At 39.7% G+C, this 27,053-nt stretch overlaps 1 protein-coding gene across 1 annotated transcript in view; it reads left to right on the top strand.

Moving 5' to 3' along the window:
- Nucleotides 1-999: 999 nt before the first annotated feature.
- LOC140349059 (PDZ domain-containing RING finger protein 4-like) overlaps nt 1,000-27,053 on the top strand; it is a 74,798-nt gene continuing 48,744 nt past the window's right edge. The window contains exon 1 of the mRNA XM_072435270.1: nt 1,000-1,298. Coding sequence (XP_072291371.1) covers nt 1,185-1,298 — 114 coding nt within the window. The 5' untranslated portion in view covers nt 1,000-1,184. The remainder of the gene's footprint in view (nt 1,299-27,053) is intronic.

Raw genomic sequence — 27,053 nt, 5'->3', positions numbered from 1 at the left:
CTGAGATTAGATCACACAGGGGGACTACTCTATGGAATGATGGATCAACATTAATTCTGTCACCAATCACCAACTTCTGACAACAACTGGTTGAACAACAAGTTGAATACTCTTGCACACTGCACTGCACTGCACTAATACAGTTTTGTGTTATTATTGTTTTTTAATCTGGAAATCATGTATATTTTCCCCTTTACAACTATATTATGTCGATCTGTTTTGTGTTGCTCTTTCACTGAAATGCCACGTTCACACTGCAGGTCAAATCTGATTTTTTTTGCCCACATGTGACCTGTATCCAATTCTTTCAAATCCAACCTAGGCCACTTCTTTATGTTTAAATAAATACGATATATATAGCAGTACTTTTAGAATGCGACTTCAGTCCGAACGCTCAGGTCTTTTTGTCAGACCAAAACGTCAATAGGCCATTTCCGTGATAAACGTCACAATTCTGAGTCTAAGTGGAGAGAAATGGCAGACAAAGGAGCTGAAAACTGTGGAAGAAGGAAGACGTTTATGAACCAATCAATAATATTGATTGAGATGAAATCATTTGGTTATCCCTATATTTCACTAATATGCTCGGATTGCTGTTGTTTTTACATTCTACCCGACACAATCGTCCAGAAATACTTTACACTTTACAATAGTGACTTCCCACACCAAACATACTAACATGTTTGCCTTATATTTCCATGATATCTAAACCTTTTTGGCTCTGCTCAACTGTCTCCTGCTATTCACTTCTAATACGTTGTGTAACAATGCTCCAGCAGTGTGCAAACCGCTGCTTGTCCACAATTTCTCTCTCTCTCTCCCTCTCTCTTTCTCTCTCTCTGACTCCGCCTCTTGCCCCTCCCAGCTCATGAATATCCCAGCTCTCATCCTCATCATTATTCAGGAGCTCCCGGTGTAGTCATGTGCCGTCGCTGTGGCAGGAAAGGGGGAGTGTCCCTTTCACGAGAGCGAGCCACAACTCCAGCAGCGTGTGTGAAAAAGACGGAGCGCGGAGGAGAGAGGGGAGACTGGTGCTGCTGCTGCTCGCGACCTTCACGTCCTCTGCCTCTCTCTCTCTCTCTCACCTCGTCTTACTCCAACGCTAAATCCCTCTGTGCAAATGAATGGGACATCTCAGAGGAACATGCTGGCAAAGCGAGAGTGACCGATGAGAACCACAGTGGATGGTGAAGACTCGGGGAGATTTGGACGTTTCCACAGCGACTAGAATGGGCTGCAATCTGTGCACTTTACAGAAGCGCGAGGAACATTACAAGCTGCTGTATGAGATCGCACAGGTGAGTGGCAGCGCTGAGGAGACCCCTATTAGAAGGAATGATTCTTCAGGATTAAGCTTGCCTTTCTGTTGATGGCAGGGGAACCTTTAATTGTGAATGAACTTGATTAATTGAGAGGAAAAGATGATACCGACAGAGTTCTCGTGGTGGATACTTTGGCAGTTCTCATCATGAATTGTGGGCTTACACATGGTTAGGGATGTGAAGATAATGTGGTTCATTCATAATCATGATAACTCGTAACATAATATGATCATAAGAAATAAAATTCATAAGAACTGCAAGAATTTTTGAAGAAAAAATAGGTCTATTCAATTCTATGTATACTTACAAAAAAGTAAACTGATTAGGGAAAGTACTTTTTATATCCGTTTGTCTATGTCACATTACCTTAATCGCTCAGAAAGTTTGATTTTATGAAGCTTTTCACATTAGAGACATCAGACAGATATATGATGGTTTCACAGTTTGGTCATGTTGTCAATAATCACAAATATTTGGAAAATTGCAATGTTTCGCCTCACCATAATCGTGACATCAGTTTTTATTTATTTTGTTGTTTTGGTTGTTGTTTTTTTTATGCTTGTTCTAACCCGTGAGTAAACTGTGATGACGACCTGTTTTAGTCTTTGTTTGGTTGCAGATCTCATTGTTGTATTCATATTAGGGTCTTTTTGACCACAATAGGCGGGAGCGCTAACATTATTTTGGCATGGTACTTTCCTCGCTGTGATTGCTGAAGAAATAACAATGAGAGATTCAAAAACGGCAGGATAATGTAGAAGCTTTTCACAGGTGTATAACCCTGTGAGTAATGGATAGTTTTGTGTAGAGCTGAAGTGAAGAGCCCATTCATCTGTGGGAGGCTGTGCTGAGAGAGCAACTTTTTATGGGCTACCACACCTGAGCTTTTTATATTTAGTGCTCATTTATTACAGTTCTCAGGTGCACTTCTCTTTTTTCCTCCTTAATTCTCACATCCAGGGCAGCTCTATGTATTTGTGATTAAAGAGAGCAATGGCATCTGTGAGAGGAATAATGCAATGTTTGAATATACTGATAACATATAGACAAAACAATTATAATGTAATTAATATTAGCTTGTGGGTTTACCCCTGTTGTGATATTGATCAGACTATTTCGAGACTATTCAGGAAAGGTCCATTATTTAATCAATAATGTTAATTATTTTTTTAATCTCTGATATGGCTATTCATTACAGAGATATTGATATAATTTCAGTATTTTAATATACTTTGGACATTTTAATTATATTAAAACAAACATGCATGTCCTAATCTATTAGTCAAACTTTGTCCAAATAAAACCTTATCAGAGACAAAAACCAAGACTGAATGATTGAATAAGCGATATCATGAATAAAAATGATCCTTTCAGTCCAGTACTTTTCTGTCAAACGGAGAACCTCAGTGTCATTGCGATATATTGAGTTAGTTGCGATATTGTTTATTGCGTTAGCCCACATTATGGTATACATCATTTTGTGATATATTGTGCAGCTCCTGTATCGATAGTTGTTCAAATGAGTATCTAGTACTTTCATACAATGTTTAATATCAATTAGTATCTATTCATCCATGCTTTGAATATGTTTCTATGTCAAAATATGCAGTAAATCAAATTCATATCGCACTATTGCACTTAGCACAAATGTTTATCGATCTCTGATGTCCATATGTTTACAGACTCGAAGGTCATGAACAGATTCCACTCTTATGGTAAAATTAAACTGGAAGACAAATATGAGTCCACATGGTGCTTCACACGTCAGCCTTCTCCTCATGGCAGCCTAATAACCGTAAGTCTCCTAGAAGTCAAGCGTCCCCGATGCACGAGCTCCTGCCCACACTTCACGGTGCTCTGCTCACAGCCTCATTAACTGTTTTATACAAGTGTCCCATGCATTCATTAGACATGAAATGTCTCTACTTTACCCTCGTGAGGAGACAGATCGGAGACAGTGGGGGCGGAAAACGAGACTACCTGTTGAGTTTGTACTTCCAACCCGGGAGTTAAATGACGATACTTAAAATAGCAAATAGAAGAATATCTCATACAAGACCATATTTTTTCAGATGTTAAAATAAAACTGTTCTTTAAATGATTAATATGTTTTCAATTTGATGGTAGAAATACAAAATATGGAACAGGAAGTAAGCAGCAACTGAAATGGCAAAAGGTTAAATAATGTCAATTGGTGTAACCAACCTGGATGAATGACGGCTGACATCTTAGATATTTAACATATTTGGAAACATGAAACATTATTCAGCATTCAGAAACTCTTTTGAACAATAGAGTCTGGACTGAATTAAACTGTTGAGACTTCACTAAAAATCCCAAAGTTGATTAAGAGTACTAAGAATGTTGTTGAAAGCAATGTACAAAATGTACAAAGTACTAACCCTAACACTATTAATCTATATTAAGTAGATTTTCATTTTGCCTTTTGTTCATTGTAAACCATAATATTGATATGAAACGGATAAGTCCCGCCTCTTCATAGTGGCATATTACAAATTAACAAACAAACAACAAATAATAAACAAACATTAACACAAAATATTGTCATATACATGTTTTTGTTTTTGAAAAGTGGCAACTGACACTTAAGAACCCGATGTGTGTCCCTCGGTGACTTCAGTTTTCAAATAATCTAAAAGGTACAGCGATGTGGGCGGGGATACGGGGAAGGTGAAAACTGAAATTTTCTGAGCACTTGAGCCTCAGTTGCAAGAATCAATCAAAATACAACTAGAAGAAATCTAAAGAATAAAGTTTAAAGTCTAAAAAAAAGTTCTAACCATTTATAACTACAGTAGGTGGCGGTAATATAAGACTTGGATACCAACCGCCATAAAACTAATGAAGAAGAGGGAAAATACAACTTTGAGTAAACTAAAGATGAGGAAACACTGTTACAAGGTTAAAAGGTCAGAGTCTAAGATGGACTAAGCTTGTAACAGGAAACACCAGAATGAATGTGTTGTCTTAATGCTTTCACAGGCGTCATAAAAATAGTGCTGTCTCCAGCCCTTATCTTTGCTTTTACTCTCTCCACATGAAATGTTAAGACTTACTTAAGTCCTGCTCTGAGTTTAACAGAGGGGATCAGTACTCGCCAAAGGGGCCGGTCTCGGGGGCACACTCACGTTGACAAAAGCTCCGCAGCCCGTCTGTCCACTCTCTGACGCACTGAGCCGGCTGCAGCATCAGCACCATGGACAGAGGCGCGCAGTGGGAGGGCTAGAGCCGAGGAGATGGAGCGGGGAGGATAAGGACACGAGTGGGAATAGAGGGTTATTAAACAACAGTGGTTAGAAAGAGGGGCTAGCAGGCTAAAAGAGCAGTTAGGAAGTGTTGTAATATGGGAAGGGAGGCAGAGGGTGTTAACAAAGAAGTGTATGCGTTATTTCAGAGAGCTGGTAGTATTCTTACTTTGTGTTAACGTGTATTTTTCCCGTGCTGTCCGGTTTTCGACTTTTTAAGGCAGCTCTGTGCCGCTGGCCATAAGTTCAAATCCCAGCTTCAGCAATTTACTGAATTTTCCTCCATTCTCTCTCATCCCCATTTCATGCTCAGCTGTCCAGTTTAATAAAGCCTAAATTTGTGTGTATTTGTTGTGTGTATTTTTCCTGTTTAAAGTTTAAATGAATAAGCTGAGAAGTACAGTAAAGTTTGGTGACACTTTAAAATAAGGTTCCTTAGTAAACTATTTATTATTATTTAATAATCACGTAGAAGGTATTCACTCTTTTCACCATTCCACTTTTTAAGGAAATATAATTAGTTGAAATACACAGTTTTTACTGTATTTTGTAAAGTTCTGTATGGACTCACTCCTCATGGACTCACTCCTCCTCCTTTGAAAGACTTCATTAAACCAAAGACCATGAGTGGGAGGGCAAAATGTATCACTTGGTTACTAAAAACAGTTTAATAAGTAGCTTATTCATGTCCATGTACAATATTATAGATATTATAAGTAATCTATAAATGCTATTTCATGTCTAAGTGCTTAAAAACAAATAACGAACGCTTATTAACAACTTATAAATTGTTTGCTAAGGATTTTTTTTTTTTTTTTTTTTAAGCATTACTGTGATTAACTGGCTATAATATTCAGACTCCAGAGTTACCCCCATCTCAGAAACATTGTTGCTGCCAAAGATTCCCTCAGACAAAGAATGAAAAGCCCTTTGACAATATCTAGACCAGATGTTTTCAAAGTGTTGGATGTGTACCGCTGGTGGTGGTATGTGAAGTCCTCTGTGGTTTAAACAACATTACGTATGTATGTATTTTACCTACCAAATACCAACCGATACCAGGTTACAGTCCTTAAAAGTACTTCAATGTGTTCCTAAAAGATTAGGAGTTGTTAATACCATATTAATATGCTAATAATACCATATTGACTTTACAATAAATACTTTACAACAGCAAAACATTGTAAAATAAACAGAGTGACTGATATGTTCTGACATGTTCTGATAAAATTAGGTATCAGAGCTTTAAAATGAGGTATCAGTCAAAATGGACTAGTTGGAGTATTGAATCAGTATCAGAAGATAGAGAATCGATCCCTAACCCATTACATTTTCTAGTATCGGCAACAATATCAATACTGGTATCAGAATTGGCGTATCCCTAATTCAGATCCATTTTAGTCCTGCTTAAGACCTAGTTTAGACCTGGAATAGTTTTGTTTCATTTGTACTTGGGAGGCCAAATGTTTGTCTAGGTGGTAAAACAAATGAGAACCTCAAATCTCGAGACCAAAACAAAATCTCTGTTCTGTAGTACAAGTACATGCTCTGAGAAAGAATGGCCCGACCTGTGGCAGAACTCTCTCCCTGCAGCGACAATGTGTGGCTGTGTTTGGTGGTCGCAACAACATTATGTCAGCAGCAGGATTCATAGTTCTACACAATTACTACCGGCAACATGTTTTATTCATCTTCTGCAACTTCTCATCTGTCATGCTCTGATCTCGACTTTACTTTTTTACCCACACAGTGCCTTCCAATGATATGACAAAATTGGAGTTTATGATTTTGACTTAACTAGGGCAAGATATAATGAATTTAATCGACATATAAAGATCCTGCTTCCTACTTATTTTCTGCATAAATATAGAGGACGTCTGTGCGGTTGCGTTCTTGTATCTTCAGTTCGATACATGTCAGATCATAGAGATAGTTATTGGTTATGATCACTTTTGCCTCAAACCCCTTATAGTTTCATATGCTGTAGTTGTACAGTCGGATTTCCGGTTTTAGCAATTGTTGTTATTGTTTGGTTAATGAAATTTCTAATGCAATGTCAAAAATGCAGTTGTGCTGGTTTGGGATTGGGCCTGTCCCACTGTGGCACTGTGCAGGTGTGTCCCGGGTCGTTTGTGTTTCAGGACTTGGTCACAGTCGGGGCTTATCTAGGTTATTTTCCTCTTTCCTTCACACCTCGAGACTATTTTGACACTCAGCTTGGGCCTGACCTCGGCGCTGTATGAGATTTATGAGGATCAGTTCCCGACTGTTCTCACGCTGAAGATGATTGGAGATGTGCTCAGATTTCGTTTTATAGTGTATAGCTTTCTTGTCTGAACTGGAATCTGATCTTTAAATTGCCTCTCATCACACATTTCTGATTACATTTATATGGATTTTTACATGATTTCAAAAATGTGTTTTAACATCAATTAACCCTGTCAGGACACAACTAGCCCGGCTGTGTCGATATAACCTGCATTTATTAATATGTACAGTACGTATGTACAGTACGTATGTACGAACGTATGTACGTATGTATGTACGTATGTATGTATGTACGTATGTACGTAGCCACAGAATCACTATTCTTATGTGCGCATTGGGGATTTTACTACAAGGCCTGTAGCGGCCCAGAGGAGCTGTGCGCACTGGAAAGCTAAAGTTTTATGCACAAATTCTAACCTTTTTGGCGTCCCTTGGACAAACTCGGTAAAACACACAAAACACCAAAACATCTGTCTGCAGTCTGCGCTTTCACTCAGCTCCTCCTGTCTATCGCTTGGATCGTGTTTGGCACTGCCAAAAAGCAATGTTTTATGCACACACCATCATCGTGAGCTTTTGTGTTAACTTTTCACAGTCAAGTACCATTTGCGTCCTGGTCGTGGTGCTGAAAGTGAAACGCGTTCCGGTCCCTGAATCTTAAAAGGTTGATTCTATTCTCATAATATTAAAATTATTACCTTTAATCTCGTACAATTATTACTTTAGTTTCGTAATATTAAGATTTCTCTGACTTTGACTATTTTCTCATAAAATTGTTGAAATTGTAAGTTAAGTTAATTCTCGTAAAGGTAGGACTTTTTTCTGGCTTCGACTTTAATCTCATAACATTGACTTTAATGTCAAAACGTTAAGATTTTTTTCTCGTAGTGCCTGCAATTTTTTTTTGTTCAGGTTGGCCCTTATATATGGGTCTGGGTCTGTCGGTTTAGCTACACTGATCATCCATATAAGGTTTCTTTAACTTTTTTATTATTATTGTATGTAAGAATCTCAATTCTCTAGTATTTTCAAAATTAACATAAATGTAACTCTCTTTGCTTTCTGTTCCCTCATTCATGTTATTCCTAAAATAAGGGGGAGAGCTAAGTACAGCTCCAGGTATGTTTTTTGATGAGGGTACAATGCTAGTCACAAAAAAGTCAATCTTGCATCAAAATCCATCTTGTGATTCAGTCCGGATAGTCGATCGTCATAGATTGATTTTAGTTTGTCACTCTGGTACAGTGGCATTATCCCTGCGGTGGCGCTCGTATGCACCGCCACAGCCCAGCCATGTGTGTCTGTCTGTGGCTCATTAGCAGCATGGCAGATGTTGATGAACACAGTGCAACTCGGGATTCTACAAGTCAGATGCAGTCTCTGAGTGTGACCATGCATTAATAAAAAGCATTTGATTTTGACAGTTGCCTCTTTAGCAAATCAAAACAAAAGGACTCCCAAGAGCGCGAGTGTCAGTATGTAGTAAGTGAATTTCATAGATGATTTTCCCACGTGCATGTTTTTTCCTTATCTTTTTTTTTTTTTTTTAACAGAAAGTTTTGAAAGGGGCAGAGTCAGTTTCCTAAGTTTTCATTGGAAATAAAGTAGAATCAGGCTTCGCTGCGTTGGAGAAATAAATGCAAAGCAGTTTCTTTCCCAGCGCAATGAGGCACGGCGCTCCCTGATAAGCTGCTGATGCATATGAATGAGAGAGGAGCACCCAAAGCCCAGTCATGCCCGTACACATCCCGGCTCTGAAAACAAAAACACATTCATAGTGAACATTTCCGCTATTAAACTACAAATCGCATGAATTTATTTGTGACGGGCTCAAGAGGCCAGCTGTATAGTGTGCTATAAAGTTTGTAACGGCATTTAAACACGCTTGTGTGTCTTTGGCGATGAGCATTCGTTGCTAAATAGTTGATTGTTGTTATAAATGGTGACTTTGTGAAGTTGTTTCCAAGCTATTCTAGGTGGGCAATATATCAAAATTGAGATAGTAATATTGTGAACACCATTTTCAGTTGTATATAAGGTGATAAGGCAATATTTCTACACTTTTGTGATTTGTGATTCATTTTACAAGCATATACTTTCACATTTGTATGATGATTAAACCTCAGTAAATTTAAAAACATATTATAACTCGTTTCTGTAGGATTGACAAAATATCATCAGAGAGAATCATTATTGGGATTCTGCAAAAAAAATCAAGAATTTTGTTAATATTGCCCATAAATGTAATTCTCAGAATGTATCTGATCTCAACAAGGCATTTTTTTCTCCTCTACTCTATTTACCAATAAACATGTTCCAAGCAATCAGTTTCCAAAAGGTTTTTGTTCAAAAGTTTTACCAAAAGCCATAAAAGTAGCCTCGCCAAAGGGTTAGTTCATTGATAAGATGCAAAATGAGTTGTATTTCTTCTGCTCTGTGGCCGTGTCCCAGTGTGCTCCGCTGTCTGGTGAAATCCCTCTGGCTCCAGTAAAACGTGGGACGGCAGAGGCTGAGGAGGACACAGCTGAGTTGCCTCTCTGCTCCGCACACTTGCAGCCTGTGTGCGTAATGGAAGTGTATTCATTTGAAGCTTTAGCGGTTCACACCAGAGCCAGGCCCTCTGAATAAAGGGCTGGCTGTCTTTACCAGCTGCACGGATCGGCAAGTCCAGAAAAGCAAGACTGGAGTTTTACAAGAGTTACTGGAGGGCGAAATGCAGAAAGTCACCTTAATAGTAAAAAATATGCCCGACAAAACATGTAGAATGTATTATGCATAATAAAGATGAGCTGTAACGAAAAAAATGATCTCGACCATATCTTTTAAACAACATTCACAATATTATCTCAATTTCCAAAAATGTCCCACCTCTAAATCATTCATTTCATGTTAATCCAAACCAGGGATGTCAAGATTATTCAGGTCACAACATAAACGTAAGAAATAAAAAAAAATAGTAATCGTGAGAAAGGCATTTTAGTTCAATCTGTTCTCCAAAAAAGGCAAACTATGTGTAAAGTAAATTTCTATCTGGCTATGTATGTGACAATATCATTACCATTGCATGAAGTTAGACTTGTGAAAGGAAACTAATTAAGGATTTCGGTGTTGTTTAGTCAAAGTGCCAACAATTGTGAATAATCGTAAAATTATGATGTTCATTTTTAATCCAAACATCTGGCAAATCTCAGTTTAATAAAGATTTGTAGCTGTGCTGTCACAAAAAATCTATTAACACAACTTGCATCAATGACTGTGCAAATGTAACACAGTCGCGGGAGCATTTAACGGAACCATAACGAGTATTTAAAATCAATAAAAAACAGCTTATCTTGTAGCCCTTTAGCATAAATTGACTGGCTTTAAGCGCAGACAAAAGTCCAAGTCTCTCACCAATCAACTAACCAATAAAGCTATTATTAAGATCTCTATATTACCTGGTCGTTACATCACATTAGGGAGAACTGAGCGTTTGACTGTGGACAGCTTTAGGAGATATCGGACTGTTGAACAATCAATGAATGGATATCAGAGCTTATTTTCATTAACACTATTGAAACACAGTGTCACTCCAACGATACATTGTTGGTTTGGCTTATGATAAATTAGCAAAAACACTGGTCATATTGTGCTGAAAAAAGAATAATATATGTACTAGAAATGATTTAACTCAACCATAACATTTGGGATAACCTCAGCTGAATACTTATTATGAAGTATAGTAGAATAATAAATAGCCAAGTAAACGCTCTGTACCTGATTTGTCTTAAAAACGTGAAAAACAAACTAGCTAATTTGAAACTCTTGACATTTTCATTTCTCACTTACAGTACCTATTACATTCTGAGCATCATAATTACTCACTGTGATGAGTTAAACGTGTTTTGTGTGTTTTATCGTCAGTGTAAAGCTAACAAACATTAGCATGCTAAATCCTGCTTCTCTGAGAATAAGACATGTTATAAATAGATGCTTTTACAATATATCTGTTCTGAGGTATTACAGATGTTTTGCTTTATTACATGAAAAACATTGGATGCAACCCATTATGCAAGTAGGAATGTAAATTACAGCAAATTATTTCATAATTATAGCCACCAAGAAAAAACAGTGAAATCCTTAATTGTCACAGCTTTACGAAATCAAACTTTGGGAATAAAAAAAGTAATGGTAATTCAACAATTCAATTCAATCAGCCAAATAAAGGTGTAGCTTGAATAAAATATATATATTTTTAAGTTTTTATGATTAAATTGGCACCTGAATAATCACATTAATTTCTATCAAATTACCGTGGCAGTCCTCCAAGCAGATAATCAATTGTAAAACATTTATAAACACAATATACAATAAATACACTAATGTTTTTGTAATGAGCAAAGTGAAAGGGGTTTAAACACTTGTGATGTTTAAAATGTGAAACCGCAGTTGTAGATTAAGCCATTTATTTTCATTTTGAATTTTTTAAAATACCCAATCAAACTAAAACAATGCTTTTCTTCCGCCATTGCTCTTCCCCATGTCAAACTACACTGACATGGCTGTTGATTCTATTAGCTACATTTAACAGCACCACAGCTCCTGCTCTGCTGTTTCCTCCAAACACCTTCATCCATCTTCCTGTCCCATTATAGTTTTTGAAGGATGTCCCTCAGCCATTTAAATTGATACGATCCAAACAATTTGGTGGGGGAAGAGCGTGTGCATGATTGATCTTGAGAAATATTGGCCAGTGATATCGCGTTGGCTCCCTGCACTCGCCGTGACAATAAAGGCATTCATTTGTCTGCGGCATTCCCAAACAAACATATGGGCGTACAAGTCCAAACACAAATCCATTTTATTTCTTGTAAAAGGAACCATTTCTTCTTTTCAGACGGTCCCCCTTTTCCCCCATCATCAATTTCTGTGCTGTATAGCTCCTAACCAGATGCCGGATCTGTCAGCAGAACCATGTTTGATTACAACATAAATGGACGTCTGCGCTCGCTGCCGCTGTCTCTCCCGATTCCCTGGAGCCCCAATTGAGACGCAAATATGCTGAGATGATCTATTCCCATTTAGGCTGTTTACAATGAAACCGTATTTACCACCACATTGTATAGCAGCCCCTTTCCTCGGCTATTCTCCCTGTTGTTTTGATGGACGACTGCAGTGTGTTGCATAACCGCGGACCCTCACTGCCTGTATAATTGTGGATTTCACTGTCTCATTTGGCATGGATCACACACACACATGCTGTCTGTTTCTCTACACCAGATTGGGAAAGCTTAAGTGTTTATTTAGGAAAAAGCTATTGGTACAAGTGCTGTTTTGGCAATACATTTCCATTTGAGTATTTTGCAAAAGTATATGCTTAAAGGGAACTTATGTGAGTGGTTTAAGGTTGTCAAAGGTAACGCAAATCAGACACTAATCTACTATAGAAACTATTGATAATAAAAACAAATCACATAAACAAGACAAAATGTAACCTTTTCTCAACTTTTCTTGAGCTTTATCAGAACAAGTGTAAGACCACAGTCTTTAATAAAGAAATAACTATTATTTTGTATTATTTTGGTATCAAAACTGGTATCGAGAATCAAGTATATTTCTTAGAAATTGAGTTTGAAATATTAGTATCGCAACACCAAGAGGATGGTTTATGAGGTGGTTTGCGGGTTGTGATTGGCTGATGGTGAGTGATTGTCAGTTGAACCACTCACACTGCTGGTTTCTATGGGGAGGGGGCTTTAAGTGGACTTGATAAATTGACCTTTTCCTTTTCACCTGTTTCTTATCTCAATAACAACCTGTCTGACCTTTTCAGCCGCACATCAAAACCCCAAACTCCTCTTGTCTCCTCTCCAAGCCGATGCACCTCTTCACAAGCAGCTTTATGTCCCTTGTGGGATTTCTTCTGTAGTCTTTCTCCATCTGTAAAAGTGCACACCATGACATACAGCATTTTATCAGAAAACAAATTTCTCCTCATCTCCGCCGCATGTCAAACGTCTTGTTATAGCTGGTTGAAGGATTTAAAGTATTTCCGACAAGAATCTCTGCACAGCTAGGGTCTCGTACGTGTTTAGAAAAGACAATTGTACAAGGTCTTATACCAAAGGTTTCGGTTCTGTCTTGGAGCAATTGCCTCATTAATCCATTAGGGTAAGAGTCGACCTGGGTTCCCCTTTTGTTTGGAGGATGACATAAGCGTAGCGTCATTCCATCCTGACTGAGTAACACCCCGTTCGTGTTTTATGTTCACATTGGGAGCAGAATGTGGCAGCATCAATCAGGTTTAAAGGGCAATGGAGAGAATGAACTACACGGATGACTATCTTAATGCCGATCCCCAGTGAAGCGCAACATCTCTCTAATGAATTGATGCCAGTATCGTATGACTCAATTGGTGTGTGCGCGTCTGGAGACCATAGACTTTTATCTTATGTCAAATTGCTCTGAAAGGACAAGTGGATATTATTTTGTTCTTGTTTCTATTTGCCATGATACACAGATCTTCCATTATGGGGGTCTTACGGTTTGAGCCAGATGCACTTATTTGAACAAAGGGTTATACATTGGTCTTAGCTTGCGACACAGCGTCCATGTTTTTTGACATTATAGACTGGTCTTTTTTTTCGACAAGAAAAATCTTCCGCTGCAGGAGATTTACCTCAGTTGGTGGAGAATGCTTGCCACAGTGTCATATTGGTTATCAAATAAAGATGTCCTACTTGGGTCATTTCTGAGGGGAGATGTGATTTTCCTCCTGTTTTGACATTTCCTCTGGGTAATCCAGTTTGCTATCCCTCCAAGAACGCTCCGGTTTGTTTGGCCCATAGTGGCCTAAACCCTCCATCCAACTGACAAGATGATTATATTTTAAGATATTCTCATGACTCAACCATCATTTCCTGACAAATCATTTGAACATTTGTGTTTATTGTACCTCTCCTTCATTTAGTTTATGTCATTTCTCTTGTTCTTTGTTTTGTCCTTCCAATTACAGCACTAAACAGAAAATCACAAAACAAAATAAAATCATGGCACATTCAAATGACAATAAGAGTCCCACCTCTCCCACTTACTTTCAAATCCAAATGTCATTTCCCCCCCATTTGTTTAATGTTTGTCACTGTTGGTGTGGTCTGTGTCATCCATTTCTTTGTCATGGCCTTTTTTCACGCTGCCAAAAGTAGGTTCCAAAGGTCAAAAACAGTCCCTTTGTTGATCTCTGTCCAATCTTTCCAAGCAAAAGGGCTCCTGGCTGGTTTCCTTGTGGTGAATAATGTGCACTTTTGTGATGTGTGACATTGTGTTATAAAACGTGATACACAAAGTTCCCTCCAGACATGTGACTTTGTGCTCCTCCGGTGGGATGTACAAACACTCTGTCACTTTCCCACTCTTTGTCGGTCAAAAAAAGGTTACTTTCTCTTTCCCATTTGTTTTTAATATATTTTGTCGAGTAGCTGTTCAGATTGGTAATGCAGTTATATCATTTATATATTAAGCCTTTGAAAGTTCAGATTTATAAGCATTGATAAATATAGTAATAATAGTAGAGGGTTATAGTTGTGGACTATTTCTCTTTTCTACTTGCATAATGTTATTTTATTGTAATATTACTCTTAATTGAGAACACATTTTGGTGACTCTGCCCACATTTTACTACAAGCAATACCTCATAGTATGCAATGGTTGATATTTATGCATGTACACTCTGTAGAAGAAGCCCCTTCCTTTTGTCCGCGCATGGGACTTGCACAATAACTCCATTGTGACCCTATCAGCGGGAGGAAACACATTGGGCCCTGAGCATTTGTATATTTACTTCTAATCTTGAGCTTTACTGGTTAAAGTGAGGTGTTTGTGTGTTTCCCTGAGCAGACCGGACAGTATGTGCTTTTCACTACAAACACTGGAAGAAACAAAGAGCCGTGGAGCACGTGAGACGCAGTGTGCTAGACCCCGGGTGCCTCTGAGTTGATTATCTGTGTTTAAGCAGACAGAAGGGCCCTCATTAATTTATTACCATTCAAAAGAACGCAACATCATCCCTGGTTCCAATTAGGGAGCTCTGGATGCTGTAAGAAACGAGGAGTCTTCAGCTATAAACACTTCCGCTTGAATAGCACTAATTAGCAATAGGAGCTGCCACTGAGAGCCACTATTGGTTTCCTTTGAGTTAAAATTAAATAGTTGGACACATTTTAAGCAGTTTCTCTTGCCTAAATTAGCAACCAAATAGTAGACAATTATTACTTGCCAAATGTGTTTCCTAAAAATGGTTTATAACAATTTAATGAGAGATGAATGTAGCACCAAGTGAGTTGAAAATGTTTGGGTTCTCCGTGTTTAGGATTTGGTATGAGAACATCAAAGAGACTAATGCTTTGTGAATAAAGTCAAAAGGCGCAAACTGAGCGCATGAGAACGTGAACTGGAGATGGACATTGAGTATACAATTGTGGCAAGTGTGAGAGAAGACCAAAGAGGGAGATTTATGAATATTGTGAAAGAGAGGAAGAGTTTTTTTTGCTTTTTTTTTTTATACGATCTTGATGAATGCTTTATATGGTAATCTGGACTGAACAGGCTCTAAAACACAAATGAAAAGACCTACAAAAAGAACTGGTTAAAAAGCTGAGTTTATAGTTTATATTTCTGCACTTTTGTGATTCATTTAACATACTTTTACACATATGTTTGGTAATTAAACCTCAACTGATACGTTGCAAGACATGTTTAAACACATTTCTGTTGATTGTCTAACTCGTTATATGGATACCCAATATTGCCCACCCCTATTCTCTGTATAGAAGCCTTTAGTCGCCATAGTTCAACCTTTATTTGGTTGACAATGTGTTTTAAAAGTCTCAATGTGCAATAGAACAGAATAAAATAGAAAAAATAATCATTGGAGTAGTTGATTCATCAAAACAATGATTGCTGGTTAGTTGACAACTAAAATAATTGTAGTTGCTGCTCTATTAAACTAAACAAAATCCTGAGTCAGTGATGTCACGGGTGTTTTTAGCTTTACTTTCTTAATCTCTATGTGCATCATCCTATACATTTTTAAACTTCCACTACTATGAGCAGAGGAAACCTGCTTGAATACACAATCACTATACTCCACAATGTGTTGTGGGTCCGGTTGCTGCTCGCTCTGAGATATCAGCTCTTACATCGGTGCTGACATTTGGAGAAATGGGCCGGTGCCAGGGCAGAGGCTGCGCTGTGATCTACAGCCGATAAAAACATGTGACAAAAGCCGCAGGTACTAGTGCTGGTCTCTCGCTAGTCGCTATTCTTTCTGGCTTTGTAATATTTTTCCAATTCTTTTCTTACATTGCTTTAGTTGTACGCTGCTTGAATCCTTTGAAGGTGCTGCACTTGTAGTTTGCCTTTGTGTTGAAGAATGACTCTCTGTCTGGGATAGGTTTGTGTGGCGCTGTGCTGCAGGGGGGATGGGTGCTCCTGAGATGGATGGGTGGCACTCAGGGCTGTGGGTGAGGCCAGTGTCACTGCACAGGTCAGAGAGCGCCCCCTGCTGCAGGTGAGATAAGAGAATTGTGACATCAGTGTGACACACCCCCAACCTTGTTCATCTGCCGGGACCAGAGTGATAAGGACCTCCAGAAATGTGGATTCTGCCTCAAAGCTGAAACCCCCACTCAGAATCTCACATGAGGAGCTGTCTTCAGTCACAGCTTTAAATATTGCTCTGGAAAAAGGGACTACTGCTGTTTCTTCCAAAATCAGCCTTCAGAGTCTGACATATGTGCCAAGCCAGTGCCTGCAAAATTCCTTTGCACTCCTCACTGTCCAGTAAACAAAGCTGACAGTGTTTTTTACAATTCAAGAAAAGCATCTCACTCAGTCTCTGGTGAACATTTACACTGAGACCTCATGTGCCCTTGCAATGTTTTCTATTCAGACAAGTTCGACCAATTACAAAGCAGTTATGTTGCCATTTGGATAACTTTGATTAAGTGTGTAATTCTTAATACTGATTGACAGTGTTTGGAAGTAACTAAATACATGTAAAGAAAATACATTCAGAATACAAATTTAGAGTAAATGTATTCTTAGTACAGTTACTCATTATTTTGGTGGTACAGTTTACGTTTCTAAAATTAGACATTTTTTCATGAAATGCAGTATTATTCTAGTATGCTGTAACTAAATATTGTTTTTAAATATCCCACATCTGCTCATGCGGATGGTTAAGTGTAAAACATAAGAAGAAAGCCTTCATACATGTGTATGTAGTCCTAAATAGTGCAATGTTAATTTATATTCCACCATCACCTTAAGCCACTAAGCTATTTGGCAGAATATATCATCTCCAGAAAACCAGTGATAGCACTGCACATGATCCATTGTCCAGTGTTGGTGGTGGTCTTTATGCAGTGGTCCAGGCTGGGGTCTCTTTGTGCCTCTGCTGTCACACTGTCACACTGTCACACTGTCACACTGTCACACTGTCACACTGTCACACTGCCACACTATTACACTGTCACACTGTTACACTGTCACACTGTTACACTATTACACTGTCACACTGTCACACTGCCACACTGTCACACTGCCACACTATTACACTGTCACACTGTCACACTGCCACACTATTACACTGTCACACTGTTACACTGTCACACTGTTACACTGTCACACTGTTACACTGTTACACTGTCACACTGTTACACTGTTACACTGTTACACTGTCACACTGTTACACTGTCACACTGTCACACTGACACACTGTCACACTGTCACACTGTCACACTGACACACTGACACACTGTCACACTGTCACACTATTACACTGTCACACTGACACACTGTCACACTGTCACACTGTCACACTGACACACTGTCACACTATTACACTGTCACACTGTCACACTGTCACACTGTCACACTGTCACACTGACACACTGACACACTGTCACACTGACACACTGTCACACTGTCACACTGTCACACTGACACACTGACACACTGTCACACTGTCACACTGACACACTGACACACTGACACACTGACACACTGTCACACTGTCACACTTTCACACTGACACACTGACACACTGTCACACTGACACACTGTAACACTGTCACACTGACACACTGACACACTGTCACACTGTCACACTGTCACACTGTCACACTGACACACTGTCACACTGACACACTGTCACACTGTCACACTGTCACACTGTTACACTATTACACTGTCATACTGTCATACTGTCACACTGACACACTGTCACACTGTCACACTGTCACACTGTCACACTGACACACTGTCACACTGACACACTGACACACTGTCACACTGTCACACTGTTACACTATTACACTGTCATACTGTCACACTGACACACTGTCATACTGTCACGCTGACACGCTGACACGCTGACACGCTGACACACTGACACACTGTCACACTGACACACTGTCACACTGTCACACTGACACACTGACACACTGACACACTGACACACTGTCACACTGTCACACTTTCACACTGACACACTGACACACTGACACACTGTCACACTGACACACTGTAACACTGTCACACTGTCACACTGACACACTGACACACTGTCACACTGTCACACTGACACACTGTCACACTGACACACTGTCACACTGTCACACTGTCACACTATTACACTGTCATACTGTCACACTGACACACTGTCATACTGTCACACTGACACACTGTCACACTGTCACACTGTCACACTGTCACACTGTTACACTGTCATACTGTCACACTGACACACTGTCACACTGACACGCTGACACGCTGACACGCTGACACACTGACACACTGTCACACTGTCACACTGTCACACTGTCACACTGACACACTGACACACTGACACACTGTCACACTGACACACTGACACACTGTCACACTGTCACACTGTCACACTGTCACACTATCATACTGTCACACTGACACACTGTCACACTGTCACACTGTCACACTGACACACTGACACACTGTCACACTGACACACTGTCACACTGTCACACTGTCACACTGACACACTGACACACTGTCACACTGTCACACTGACACACTGACACACTGACACACTGTCACACTGTCACACTGTCACACTTTCACACTGACACACTGACACACTGTCACACTGACACACTGTAACACTGTCACACTGTCACACTGACACACTGACACACTGTCACACTGTCACACTGTCACACTGTCACACTGTCACACTGTCACACTGTCACACTGACACACTGTCACACTGACACACTGTCACACTGTCACACTGTCACACTGTTACACTATTACACTGTCATACTGTCATACTGTCACACTGACACACTGTCATACTGTCACACTGACACACTGTCACACTGTCACACTGTCACACTGTCACACTGTCACACTATTACACTGTCATACTGTCACACTGACACACTGTCATACTGTCACACTGACACGCTGACACGCTGACACGCTGACACACTGACACACTGTCACACTGACACACTGTCACACTGTCACACTGACACACTGTCACACTGTCACATTGACACACTGACACACTGACACACTGACACACTGTCACACTGTCACACTTTCACACTGACACACTGACACACTGTCACACTGACACACTGTAACACTGTCACACTGTCACACTGACACACTGACACACTGTCACACTGTCACACTGACACACTGTCACACTGACACACTGTCACACTGTCACACTGTCACACTGTCACACTGTCACACTATTACACTGTCATACTGTCACACTGACACACTGTCATACTGTCACACTGACACACTGTCACACTGTCACACTGTCACACTGTCACACTGTTACACTATTACACTGTCATACTGTCACACTGACACACTGTCATACTGTCACGCTGACACGCTGACACGCTGACACGCTGACACACTGACACACTGTCACACTGTCACACTGTCACACTGTCACACTTTCACACTGACACACTGTCACACTGACACACTGTCACACTGACACACTGACACACTGACACACTGTCACACTGTCACACTGTCACACTGTCACACTGTCACACTATCATACTGTCACACTGACACACTGTCACACTGTCACACTGTCACACTGTCACACTGTTACACTATTACACTGACACACTGTCACACTGACACACTGACACACTGTCACACTGACACACTGACACACTGTCACACTGACACACTGACACACTGTCACAGTTGCAAAGGCCTTGCTTTTAATGAGCTGCATTCACAATGAGCATCTCAATGGCTTTAGAAAAACTAAATCAAATAAATTCCTCATCAATGCTGGGTCGCCTTTGTTGACGCTCCAGTGTAATTGTAATTTTAATTTTAATTGATAGGAAAATATTTTTAAAGCCCGTTTTATAGCTTACCATTTTAGTAGTTTTAGAGTAGAGTTAATTGTTTTGCCGGTCTTATGGGATGTTTATTTGGGATATGTTTAGTAAATGCTAATGAAGCGTAGATAGAGATGCAGTGAAAGCGCAGATAGCACCCGATCACAGCAGGAAGTCTGAGATGTGGGTGCGTTCCCCCCGCAGCACTGCCATCAGCCCCACACCTCCCACACAGCGCCACACTGACACTCAGGAGGGCCACCTGCCATATGCAGCAACTCTTTTTACTGTCACTGTTCAAGAAAATGTGCTACTATTCACAATAAGAAAGAAAAAAGTTTAAGTGTTTGTATCCAGGAACTTGTTTTTTGACTACTTATACCGTATTTTCCGGACTATAAGTCGCACCCGAGTATAAGTCGCACCAGCACAATAGAGAAGAAAAAAACATGCGGTTGCAAGTGTGAAAATAACAAATAATATAACTCTGCTCCGGAGTATAAGTTTAAGTATAAGTATGTAGTATAAATTTAAGTATAAGTCGCACCCCGGCCAAAACTATGAAAAAGAGTGCGACTTATAGTCCGGAAAATACGGTAGTGTTGGTGGTAGTGACAGTAATTCAAGCGGTGATTGTAGTTGAGCCATATTGACTAAAATGATTATATAAATGTTTTGGGGAATATTCCTATTGCAATATTCGGATGATTATATGTCCATCCAACAGAAATGTGTTAAAACATGTTTTTAAACGTGTTAGCTCTGTTTTTTTAATCAGACAAATGTGAAATATTGGTCAAATTAACCACAAAAGTTCAGAAATATCACCCTTATATTCTTTACTTGAAGTTTATGTTTTTCAGCTCTTTTTGTTGCATCTTTCCAATCAATGACATTATCTAAAATGTGATATATTGCCCATCTCTAGTCAGAAGTAGCGAGTACTTGTACTTCTCTCTTTATTAAATACAGATGGAAAATACATATGAATAATTAGACTATTTTAAAGTGACTATATATGTGTATTATACCATCATGTTTTGAACAGTAGTTTAATTCTCTCATGTATTGCCAGTTTGTTTTATATATTGAGTTTGGTTACATCTACTACTATCCCTTGTAATATAAGCCAATATGCATGTAGATTGTGTGTGTATTTGAAAATAGAACATGCTTCATTTAGTTACTGCCATGTCGTACTTTACCAATTTATGATTAAAATTATGTCAAGTATGGATCCAAGGTCAACAGCTCATTAATGCAGGCTTTGGACTCTGAAGCCTCCAAATTGAAATTACTGGCAGACAAGAAGTCGAGTATATTACCATGTTCTTGAATTTGAAGAGTCTCATTCTACCCAGTGATTCTTCTCAAGTGTATTTTTCAAACACAGTGCAAGTGCAGACGACGTGTTTGAGGATGACCCTCCCTGTCAGCGCGTCTGTGCTCCGGGCTTGTGAGAGCAGTGCAGTGTGGGTAATGTCCTGGGAGTGCCAAATGCCAGTCCATTAGTGTCAACGGCACGTCACCACCCCAGAGTGTTATCAATCGTGCCATTTTCCTTCCAACACTTGTCCAATGTGAAGTGGGCTGTGCCTCTGTCATCACACAAAACGCAACACCGAGTCTCCAAGAAAAGCCGGCCCGATCGAATATATGTTTGATTTACATTCAGCAAAGACAGCTGCATGAAAGGGCAAGAAAATGGCTTGAAAATACCATATAATTTGTGTAGACAAGCAAAGCAAAGTTTCCTTGCAGCTGTCGGCGCCTAAGGGAGGACCAATCAATAAAGGGATGTCTGTTTTTAGACAGTGCATTTGGATTGAATTAATCAATAGCTGAATATGTTTTAAAACACAAAGGCAGTTGCAGGACAGAGTCAGCTCCATCTTTTTACCTGAGGGGCTCCTATTTATCAGGGGACTTGCCGTTGTGTTTCTAAGCTTCCATGCGGTCCACGGGGGGAGGTTATGCAAGTACATGTGGGTGCTGAGACGTCATATCAAGCTCAAGGGAAGGTTGTATTTCAGGAAACGCACAGAGGACTGGAATATCCTGGTTGCTTGGGGGAAATGTATCCTCACTTCTATTTATTATTTTGTTGAAGAATGAACTTGGCAGGTGCATTATTGAGGGGAGTTTCTATATCCTCCAGCTCTGTCTCTTTGTCGACAAGGAGCTGTGGGAGCCCCAAGTGAATGCAGCATATACAGCGCTCGTCTTCTTCTGTCAACATAGCTATAATGGCCTCAAGCATAAGGGTTGGTGGTGTTTTATGTGTATTTTAGCTTGTTTTACTTCAGGTTATCCAGAGTAAATGAACGCAGTAAGTGTTTCTTTGTGGAGTTATGATTGTTGATTGTTTGAGCGATTGACACCATTAATCATGGTCAATTCAATTCAATAGCAACATATTTTTATTTTTCAGGTTAATTTAACTAACAGAAAGTCAGAGACAGAGAACAATGAAACAATGTCATTTGGTCAATAATTGAGAAGCAGATTACAGGAATTAAGCAAATAGATAACTGTCCCAGAGCGTACCCTGTCCTTGCAAATCTCGGTGAGGAAAAACTACAAAAAACATATTGGGAAAAAAGTCGAAACCTCGAGTTGAGCCACAGTGAAGGATCCTACTGCCACAGATGGACAGGCAAGAGATGGTCCCGGACTGACGCGCTTCCATTTGCAGATAGAGACTGTGGACCCAGAGCCACTGAGAAGAAGAGAGTGTGGTTCATCTTGTTTGTTAGAAGAAAATAGTCCATTACACTGGCAGGTAGTGGGAACTAGAAAAAACGACACAAAATACTACACAACCGGGTTTTGCTCAGGGAAAAACCATCATGACATATGTTTTAAAATCTTCTGCAGCATTCACTCTTCTTTACTCTGCGATTGATTGTATGTATATAATGGGTCAATATTTGTAGTAGATTAAGATTAACACATTTTTCTCCTTATCTTTAAACAATAAATATAACCACTACTACTTGCAGCATGATACAATATATTTTGCTATTTCAATATATTGTGATTCAATTTGGCAATACCTCACTCATAATAAATGAAAACAATGGGGTTTTCTCTACAGAGCATTATTATGGTTCAATATTTAAGGAACTGCAATACTTTCCCTGACTGACTTCTTTTTTTGTTTTACTTTTTCATAAATGCATCAGTACCGAAGCTGGTATTAAAAAAACTGACACCAACACCGCTTTGTCTGTAACTTTGCCAGCAAACACACTTAAAACTCACATGAAAGTACATTTTACAAATATTTCATCACGTCAGAGTGTTTGGCAGATCGAGTGGTTCGTTGTTCTCTCTCCTGTCCTGTTGTTGCCCCCGCTCTACAAAACAATGCTATTCTTGGCTAGTGTGCTGAACCTCGATCTTCAAATGTTAAGTTATTTTTTGCCACAATGACAAATTCCATATAATTGTGGTGCTGTATGCCCTATAGTTAATTGTTTTACTTCATTAATTACCAGTATTTCATTAGCCATGCAATTTGACCCTGCACATAAGCCACGTGCTCCAGACTGACTCTCCCTCAGCTGCTCATCTTGTACCAACACTGGCAGAAAATGAAATGCGTGAAACAAAGTGAGAGGAGCTCCGAGTGCCAGATGTGAGCTCGCTTTAACAGGTTGCCCCTCTGCTGTTGGGGACCAATTAGCATTTGTCATCACCAACTTCTACACAGCCACTTTTCTGTGTGTTTTGACCCTAGATTTCTACATTTTCACCCACAAAATGCTTCATATTTTATTACATGCACTAATTGTCTGAACTTGCAGCCGGTCCTGCTTGCTTCCAGTCCGAGAATTGTGGTCCAAATCACATAGTAACAGACGCTTAGCTCCCAAACTGTTGCGGCAATCTAATTATAAAACACTAGGTAAATGTTGAGCAGATGCCCTCAGCCCCCTCTCTGTCTGCCATTGAGGGAAGCATTTGGTCTCGTTCTGGTGTTACAGTGGATCCACATGGAGAGGCTGTCTTTGCCAAGTGCCTGCCGTGATATAAATGACCCCAATTGCTTGCCAGCACAGTGTTTGTACAGCAGACAAAGGATTTCTGCACCGAGTGTGGGCAGACTCTCCTCATGAACCATCTTTGGGATGATGAAATACTAATGGCTTCCGTGTTCTTGAACCTAAATTTGGCAGCTCTTTGCCACAATTATACATCTGGTGATGGCAGAAGGAGAGAGGCAAACACACGGCGGGGGGTGAAGGAGAAGGAGGAACTGGAGGTTAACGTCACAGCCTTTGGACCATTAAACTAACAACTTTACATTTACATCAGCAGTTTAGAAGGGTGCTTAATTATTGTAAGGTTGGTGGAACAATCCCCACACAAGGAAAGCGTTCTGGTTTTGTATTATGGGTGTGAATGTGTGTTTGCAAAGACACAGAAAGCCATCCACTTTCATGTGGTCTTCAGGTTTCTGACTGAGATGCTTCTAGCCCAGAAAGCAATGATATTTATGCCATCAATAATACAATATTGTAACTGAGTCCACTATTTAACAGCCTTTAATAAAACTAGCAGTAAGATACCACATCATTTGTTTTGGGAAAACAGCTTCACATTTTTATTTAAAGGTGTAATGGACGATTTTTTGGCCAAAATCTAAGTCTCATTTCCTCGTGGCGTGGACTGCCGATTCGTCCTGCCACGTATAAATCATAAAACTCACCTACCGCTCACCTGCAGCCTGGTTCTGGCTCGTCCCCAGGAGAGCAGCACGTTTCCCTGTGTCAAAACGCATTGATCTATTATAATTTAGACAATCCATTATTCCTTTAAGCTAGTATTTACATTGATAATTAGTTAAAGAATAGTGTCAGGTCTTTTTTGCTCTCTGGACATTTAGTACATTTAGTTAAAGCGCTCATATGTTTAACATAACTTGACAAATCATCTGATTTTGGTCCATCTCCACACAGCAGTGATGTCAGGTCTGGAACTCATGCAGCAACCCTTAACTTTAGTTTCTTTTCCCTACAAGCAGTCATGTGCACTTTTCAACTCGGAAAAAGTTCCCTTCGTTTCCAAGGACCACATGAACGCAGCAGTAATAATGAGTGAGTGATTTCTGTTGCAGTCGTCAGATTGTCACACAGGAGCCGAGCGCAGTGTGAATGATCCTTTATTAGAGTCGTTATCCGCAGCAGTGATGGTCTTATGAAGCAGGTGCATCATCGAGGCAGCCCCGTTGTCACATTACTAGAATGGTTGTCATCGTTATTACATGCAGGTCAAGATACAAAGTAATTGCATTAAAAGTCCATTTAGTGTAATAGTTTTTAGTTGTACTTGTTAAAAATGTGCAGAATGTGGTGAAGGGTCCACCACCTTCTTATCGCCATGAAAATGTTTTGCATGGAATGTTTGTGCAATCTTCAAATTATTGAGCGACTGCGTAATGTTGTTGTTGTTGTTGTGTTACTTTTAATGGCAGTTTGCAGCCAACTGAAAAGGTGCATTTCCTGCCACCTACTGTAGTTGTACGTCTTCAAAGTATGTGTTTTACGCTATACTGGGGGGAAAGAAAGAGAGAGAGAGAGAAATCCCATAGCACATTTGCCTGAGCATAAAGTAAAGGTTGTGTAATTCTAGTGACACCAAAACTGCTTTGTACCAACTCACAACCAACACATGCATTCTATTATCACATGGTCCTCCCCGCCATCAGGGACCGCATAATATTAACACGTGGAGTCAAAATATTAGTGAAGTGCCAAAGAAAACCCTCTGGAGTGTATCCACCAGCTCCATATGCCAAACCACAATTATATTTGGACCAACTTCTAAACCTGGCACAATCATTAGTCAAGAAGATGGCTGTTTATTCGTTATCTTTGCACTCAGACAACAGCCAGGCCAGCTGTTCCTAATCAAGATAAGTTTGTTGCTTGTTCTGTGCATACATTAAAATGCCAGGTGGAGGATTTTTCATTAATGTAGTCTCCATCAAGAGTAGAGCAATGTCACAGCTCATTTACTCCGCACAGCTTCAGGTCATACAGAGCTGTTGTGACAGATGTTTCATTACCTTCACAATAAACTGTCACAAACTGTCATATTCACTATTACAGAGCGTACATAATCTGCCTCTAGATGGGATACAGGGGCTTCATGATGCAGCTATTGTTAAATTCAGACTTGTTGATGTTTAATTCAACCAGTGTCGGTTTTTTAATTCACTTTCATTTGAGTGGTCTGCACTTAAACAGTGATTGCTTTGCTGAAAATGACACACCAATGGCAGACAAACAACATTTACAACTATTAAAGACTATTACTGAGTTGGCTACTCCTTCTTTCTCATAGTTGTCAGCTTAACAGTACTGCTGCTTTATAGAGATGGGGATAATGAGGACATGGCGCCAAAACTCTAATTATTCCTGCCCCCAGCAAGTTTCGTCTTGGGCGATTAGCGTTTGGTCACTTTGTTGATTAGTTGGTCGTTGGTGTTTTAGGCGACCAAATGTTTTAAACCAGATATTATATTGGGATTCTAACGATTTATATGGACAACAGTAGGAAGGAGAAGTCATTGATTTAGCTGTAGTTTTTGGATTTACTTTTAACATATAAATACACAGTTTCTTTGTACTGTCTTTGTACTTTCTGTATGCAAAGTTGTTGTAGAGTCTTATGATCTTCTGTGTGCATTTTGGGTCAAATATAAGGTCATATTTTGGAAATTTCTTGGGTCGACAACAGAGGAAATGGTTTATCTAGATTTTGGTGACTAAAAGTAGTAGTTATAT

This window comes from Eucyclogobius newberryi, unplaced genomic scaffold (assembly GCF_026437365.1).
Source record: "Eucyclogobius newberryi isolate DKJ021-1_F unplaced genomic scaffold, fEucNew1.0.hap1 SCAF_7, whole genome shotgun sequence".
NCBI lineage: Eukaryota > Metazoa > Chordata > Actinopteri > Gobiiformes > Gobiidae > Eucyclogobius > Eucyclogobius newberryi.
This window is presented reverse-complemented; position numbering and strand designations above follow the sequence as displayed.